The sequence below is a fragment of the Amia ocellicauda genome, chromosome 11, assembly GCF_036373705.1.
Source record: "Amia ocellicauda isolate fAmiCal2 chromosome 11, fAmiCal2.hap1, whole genome shotgun sequence".
Lineage (NCBI taxonomy): Eukaryota > Metazoa > Chordata > Actinopteri > Amiiformes > Amiidae > Amia > Amia ocellicauda.
The window spans coordinates 2095934-2103442 of record NC_089860.1 but is presented as its reverse complement, the minus strand read 5'-3'; the positions used below and the strand labels follow the sequence as shown (position 1 = coordinate 2103442).

Genomic DNA, 7509 nt, shown 5'->3' with positions numbered 1-7509 from the left:
TTGTGGTTGAAACTATTAACTCCCTGTGCCATTAAAAATACATAAAAAGGGGCATTAAACAAGAAATGTATCCCCCAAAAGTAAAACGTATGCCTCTGCAGTCTGAGGCTTTTATATGTATTTGGGATATGTGTTCAACACAAAATGAATGCAGTTTCTATTTCCACCTAAACTGGAAAAAACTAAGAATTACCTAAAATCTATAACAAAGGCCAGCCATGATATGAAACACAAGCCAAAAAAAAGTACACAAAAACTGGTGGAGAATGCAATCTGCACAATCTGATGCAAAGTTTCTGCTCATACATTTGCATTTTCAGACTAGCTATAGGGATGGCTGCACATACAAGAGAGGACAAGCCAGCAGTCACCCAGTGTACTAGTACAGTACATACATTAAGAGAAAAAACTAAATAAAAATTAAAACACCAAGCAATCTGTGGAAGAAGAAAACTGAGAAAAACACACTGTACATGAACATTAACTGAGCCTGTTCAAATTCATGTAAATTAATTGCACAGGTAGAGTAAATAACTAAATTAAAATGCTTGCTTTTAACAGCACCAAGGTCATTTCTTATATTTTATTAATCCTGTCAGCACGCCTGCTTTACTAAACAAGGTTAAAGTCTGTGAGCTTTTTTTGGTTCCCTTTTAAAGCATCTGCTGTGTGCTGAGACAGATACATTATGTAAGGCTGTCTTTAATCTCTTCGCAAGGTATTGCTTATCACATAATCTCCCAACTAAAGCCTCATCCTTACCACTAGAGTTAACAGTATTCTCTAGGGAATAGGAGAGTGAGGGAAAGGGAGGAGGGGGGGAGGAAGCAACAGGAGGAGAACAGGAGGAGCTTGTACAGCCAGTTAGTCAGGAATCCTCACTCTTGGCTGCAAAAGAGAGTTAAAGGCCAGGCTGGGACTTCTCAAATGTAAGCTTTTAGGAAACAGTACTTTACTGTGATTCCTTTTCCCTTCTCTCTCTTTCTCTCTGTCTCTCTCTATTCAACAGGATGCTAGTCGTTAGTTAATCCCTCAGCTATTCGAGCCGAGCTCCGTTTCCTGAACAATTTATTGTTCTGCTTTACATTTAAATGAGAAAGCTCTTACAGAGAGCACATGGAATGCTCTGACGTCATGCATCAAGCCAGCTACAAAAGCATGAAAACACACCACAGCCTGCACTCCCCTCTGTGGCTCATGAACCTCTGCTGATGTGTTCACTGTGTCGCCTGGATAGCTGGTGGTTTCTGTGGGTAAGCATACAGCTCTCGCATGTTGCCTTTTTTTATAGGGTCTCATCAGTCTAATGTGAAAGTCTCAGTGCTTATGGCAGAAGAGGCTTTTTTAGTGCTGTAAGAAGACAGATTAATGAGCTACACAAAATAACTGTATGCTTGGCATCTTGTATGACATTGTGTTTTCTTCCATTTTTGTTGAAGCTTGAGTTTATTAATATTGTGGCTGTAGTTGTGGTTCCTTGACATTCAGAAGATCTTTCCTTCCAATTATTATTATTTAAAAATCACCTTTGTTTAAAATGGATTAAGACTCTGAAGAAACAATCACTGCACACACAATTCTAGAAAATAAGAACTATAACTATAACCATGCATATAATGCTGGTCAAGGAAAGTGTTAGGTTGACCCAAAACCATCAAAACATATATTTATTTTGGAAAATACATTAGCTTATGCAAATATTTAGGAAACAGTGAACAGTTCAGTATTCATTAATATCTTGTTGGAATCCTTGTGTCTGTTTCTAAACCTTTATATGTACTTTTAGACTGAGGAAGTCTGTTTGTGTATGTATGCATGTACTTGTGTTGGTGGGATACATGTTACTCAGAAAATTGACTTTAACCTTGCTTTTTATTAGTCCAATTAAGGCTCTAATCTACCTGTAGTTCTGCTATTTAAAGAGCAATTTTATATTTATCTCAGCATATTTTTCACAATAAACTCCAATAGTAAATAAAGAAAGCTTTGATTGCAATGACTTCAACTTGCCAAAACTATTTAAAAAAAAAAAAAGGTTTTGCTCCAGATGTTGTAACTTATGTTTCTAATTTTGTCTACCGTAGGTTTCCGTTTTTTGAAGAAGGAATAGAAAGAAAGTCAGAGTATTTGGATGATAAAGGAATATTTTGTTTAAATAAATCACTCTGCTCCCTTGAACACACAGTTAAAAACACTGTTTTCAAGTTTTTGCTACAGAAGCACTTTTAAGAACATGTTGCAGCAGATTTTAAAAGACATGTACATCGACCCAGATGTTTTGGAGGCTCTTAACGAAGACCAAAAAAAGATTCTGTTCCTGAAGATGAGACAGGAGCAAGTGAGGCGCTGGAAAGAAAGGGAGGAAAAGTTGGACAAGGAAGGAGCGAGTTCTGTTTTCTTCAAACCAAAGCCAAAGAAAGGTAAAAACAAACTAAGTTAATGTTTATAGTCATTCAGGATGGTCGGTCTATACACCCTTTTTCAAAGTCTGAGTAGTCAGTAGCAAATTATTTCACTGTATGAATAAAACTAAAACATGGCCATGGAAATATTTATTTAGGGTTACAAGGCTACATTTTTATTTCACGTTTTACACTATTATGGGTATTTCATGTTAAGTTACTAGACTAGGAGACTGCCACATTTAAGTAACTTAAAATAGTTTCCAGCACAAAGGATTTTAATAGAAAGCAGTAAATTAGAATGATCCAAAACTTAAAATAAATCTGTATAACTCTGCTGTATTGCATGCAGTAGCTACTAAACATGTTTTAGTCAAAAGGGAAGGACAGAATCAAGAAACAGGAAAAGGCAGTTCCAGTAAAAAAAAAAACAAAGCAAGGATTTCAGGGAAGTGCACAAATTAAAATATGTGGCTATGTCCATCATTATATAAACAGCTTTACCCTTTGTGCTTTAGCATGCCATTTTCTCTCCACCATCTCCTGTTATATTTAGTCATGTTAGGAGGACAATGCACCATGCAAAATGGCAGGGGAGTTGATATGATAAGCAGTTTGGGGGTGAATTCTTAAAGGAGGAATTTAAAGAATGTCCTTGTTTTAACTGGGAACTTAGTAGTTATGTGTGGGAGAAAAAGCCTGCTTTCTTATATTTTTCTTTGGAGAGCCTGTACTTCTAACTCCATTGTAACAGAGAAAATCATTACCTTCTAGTACAATATTATTATTATTATAATTATAATTATAATTATTATTATTATTATTATTATTTTTTTTATTATTATTATTATTTAGCAGACACCCTTGTCCAGGGTGACTTACAATTGTTACAATATATCACATTATGTTTACCAATACCAAACAATCAAACAACCTATTAACTATCCATATATGAAATATTTATTTTAATACACATCAAAAATAAAAAGTTATTAAACTAGTTTCACTGAACTTCGTTTTGGTGGAATGGAATCTTGTCTATCCAGATCACCCCCCACCCCCCAACTTTCTTTATTGTCTAGGTTGGAGTTTCCACATATTCTGATAGACATGACATAAAGATACTCATTACTTTGCTATATAGTAAAAAGAAAAAAGCATGAACTAACAATCAAAACAAGAGAAAGCTTAAGAAAAAGTAAAATGAACAGTAAAAAAATAATCAAAGTTCCTTATCAACATTAAAAATAGGTTGTACATTTTAGTTATTGTATAATTTTAGAGCATTAAATTGTAAGATTGTTTTTCATCCAACACTGATTGTGCATCTATGATCGCATCTGCTCATTAAGGTAGAGTGTTTATGGTAACACTTTATAATAAGGTGCTGTGATTCCTCATTAATTAATATATTGTGTTAATTCACATGAATATGCCATGCACTTCATATGAGTTCTGATGTTGGACATATAAACCCTAATCCTAACCCTAAAATCTGACCCTAACATCAGAACTCAGATGAAGTGCATTATAAATTAATGTGTTTATCCTGTGGTATTCATATATTAATGAATGAGGAATCACAGCCCCTTATTATAAAGTGTGACCATGTTTACATAATAGGTCTTTGTAGTATAACTGTTGAATGTAGGTAAAGAAAGAAACAAAAGAAAGGAGACTTATTTTTTAAACACAAAACTATACAAAATCTGTAAAGTTTTACATACACTGTTTACATGAGATGTACAAGGAATATAGCCAACAAAAGCATAAAGCAGGCAACTGAATGCTAAACATGAAAGACTAAAAAATAAAAACAGAACTTCCCTCATTCATTTCTAAACTCCGAGACAAGAAGAATCAGGGTTCAAAGAACTGGAACTCTTCATGACAATGAGCCCTAATATTTAATCCCTTGACTTTATGCTATCCAGTCAGTGATAGAACAAACCACACCACATCAAAACACATTTGGTGACATGTTGGAGTGATGTATTATTTCTTAGTTACGTACGTGGTATGTGCCTGGAGTGTGGGTGTAATTTAAGAGGCTTGTACATAACATTTATGTTATTCCATGCACAACTCGCCCTGGATAAGGGCATCTGCCAAGAAATTAAAAAAATATATTAAAAAAAATCCTCTTTAAGACCTGCACCTGGGACTGTGGAAGGAAGAAGTGACAAGGTTGATGAAATTGTGCTTCCCTTCTGTAGAGTTCCATGCTGTGTTCTTCTTTTAAACAATAGGTCAGAGAATTAAAGAGGAAGCTTGAAATAATATGATGTAATGTATGTGAAAAAAGCTTGGAACATGCAAATCATATTTAAAGTAAACTTGCAGCTTTAGTATATTGAATGTAATAATCGGTATAAAAGTAGTATTTTGAATCATTGCTTCTATTAAAACATACACTGATATGAATTATGTGTTTTTAAAGACTGCCAATACCCGGGGCTAAGGTTTCATTTTGATATATATACAATATGTATGCATTTATGTAGATCAGTGGTTCTCAAAGTGTGGTCCACCATTGGTCAACACCAGTCCTCTAGGTGGTCCACATACCGATGGAAATGCAGGCTGATCTAGTAAATAATGACAACGATAATGCCTCTTGTTTTGGACATGAATTTATATTTTACTTATGATATTTAATTAAAAAAATGAATTAGGTATATTACCTTATAAACCACAGTTTGTTGAAGTTTAGTGAATTAATGGGCTTGTGATTTTTTTTCCATCTATATAAGTGGAAGAGATTTATTTTTACAATGTGTGAATTATGTGAAACATTTTAACACATGAAAACATGACTCCAAAATGTTGTAATTCTCAAAGACTTGTATTGCATATGTATTGCTCAAACAGGGTGTATGATTTGTCATTTGTGAAGTAAACATTTATCAATCAATTGTGCCCTAAAGCAACAAATATTAGATTATTTGAAAATCCCTTACAAGTCTGAAATGAAGAAACACTAAACCTATTTCTGTTGATTGAAAACATCAGCATTTTATCTGAAGCAGTGTAAAAGCAGGCAAAACCAAGTGATGCCACAATCAGCTGATATAGCACAAAATAAAGTTTACACTTGGTAGTATGCTTGACTTTGAACACCTACAGTGAGGGAAAAAAGTATTTGATCCCCTGCTGATTTTCTATGTTTGCCCACTGACAAAGAAATGATCGGTCTATAATTTTAATGGTAGGTGTATTGTAACAGTGAGAGAAAGAATAACAACAAAAAAATACAGAAAAACGCATTTCAAAAAAGTTATACATTGATTTGTATGTTAATGAGGGAAATAAGTATTTGACCCCTTCGACTTAGTACTTGGTGGCAAAACCCTTGTTGGCAATCACAGAGGTCAGATGTTTCTTGTAGTTGGCCACCAGGTTTGCACACATCTCAGGAGGGATTTTGTCCCACTCCTCTTTGCAGATCCTCTCCAAGTCATTAAGGTTGTGAGGCTGATGTTTGGCAACTCGAACCTTCAGCTCCCTCCACAGATTTTCTATGGGATTAAGGTCTGGAGACTGGCTAGGCCACTCCAGGACCTTAATGTGCTTCTTCTTGAGCCACTCCTTTGTTGCCTTGGCTGTGTGTTTTGGGTCATTGTCATGCTGGAATACCCATCCATGACCCATTTTCAATGCCCTGGCTGAGGGAAGGAGGTTCTCACCCATGATTTGATGGTACATGGCCCCGTCCATCGTCCGTTTGAGGCGATGCCGTTGTCCTGTCCCCTTAGCAGAAAAATATCCCCAAAGCATAATGTTTCCACCTCCATGTTTGACGGTGGGGATGGTGTTCTTGGGGTCATTCCTCCTCCTCCAAACACGGCGAGTTGAATTGATGCCAAAGAGCTCGATTTTGGTCTCATCTGACCACAACACTTTCACCCAGTTCTCCTCTGAATCATTCAGATGTTCATTGGCAAACTTCAGACGGGCCTGTACATGTGCTTTCTTGAGCAGGGGGACCTTGCAGGCGCTGCAGGATTTCAGTCCTTCACGGCGTAGTGTGTTACCAATTGTTTTCTTGGTGACTATGGTCCCAGCTGCTTTGAGATCATTAACAAGATCCTCCCGTGTAGTTCTGGGCTGATTCCTCACCGTTCTCATGATCATTGAAACTCCACGAGGTTAGATATTGCATGGAGCCCCAGACCGAGGGAGACTGACAGTTATTTTGTGTTTCTTCCATTTCCGAATAATCGCACCAACTGTTGTCACCTTCTCACCAAGCTGCTTGGCGATGGTCTTGTAGCCCATTCCAGCCTTGTGTAGGTCTACAATCTTGTCCCTGACATCCTTGGACAGCTCTTTGGTCTTGGCCATGGTGGAGAGTTTGGAATCTGATTGATTGATTGCTTCTGTGGACAGGTGTCTTTTATACAGGTAACGAGCTGAGATTAGGAGCACTCCCTTATCCCTAATCTCAGCTCGTTACCTGTATAAAAGACACCTAGGAGCCAGAAATCTTGCTGATTGATAGGGGATCAAATACGTATTTCCCTCATTAACATGCAAATCAATTTATAACTTTTTTGAAATGTGTTTTTCTGGATTTTTTAGTTGTTATTCTGTCTCTCACTGTTAAAATACACCTACCATTAAAATTATAGACTGATCATTTCTTTGTCAGTGGGCAAACATACAAAATCAGCAGGGGATCAAATACTTTTTTCCCTCACTGTATTTTACTATATATACAACATTATGACCACTGACAGGTGAAGTGAATAACACTGATAATCTCGTTATCATGGCACCTGTCAGTGGGTGGGATATATTAGACAGCAAGTGAACAGTTTGTCCTCAAAGTTGATGTGTTAGAAGCAGGAAAAATGGGCAAGCGTAAGGATCTGAGCGACTTTGACAAGGGCCAAATTGTGATGGCTAGACAACTGTGTCAGAGCATCTCCAAAACTGCAGCTCTTGCGGGATGTTCCTGGTCTGCAGTGGTCAGTACCTATCAAAAGAGGTCCAAGGAAGGAAAAGCGGTGAACCGGCGACAGGGTCATGGGCGGTCAAGGCTCACTGATGCACGTGGGGAGCGAAGGCTGGCCCATGTGGTCCGATTCAACAGACGAGCTACTGT

At 37.0% G+C, this 7509-nt stretch overlaps 1 protein-coding gene across 2 annotated transcripts in view; it reads left to right on the top strand.

Annotated features, from left to right (window-relative positions):
- Positions 1 to 883: 883 nt before the first annotated feature.
- Positions 884 to 7509, top strand: part of LOC136762826 (SH2 domain-containing protein 4A) — a 66341-nt gene continuing 59715 nt past the window's right edge. The window contains exons 1-2 of one of the 2 annotated variants that reach the window (XM_066716372.1): positions 884 to 1253; positions 2085 to 2420. In XM_066716372.1, the coding sequence (XP_066572469.1) occupies positions 2234 to 2420 (187 nt within the window). In that variant the 5' untranslated portion in view covers positions 884 to 1253; positions 2085 to 2233. The remainder of the gene's footprint in view (positions 1254 to 2084; positions 2421 to 7509) is intronic. The other variant, XM_066716374.1, reaches the window with a different exon arrangement.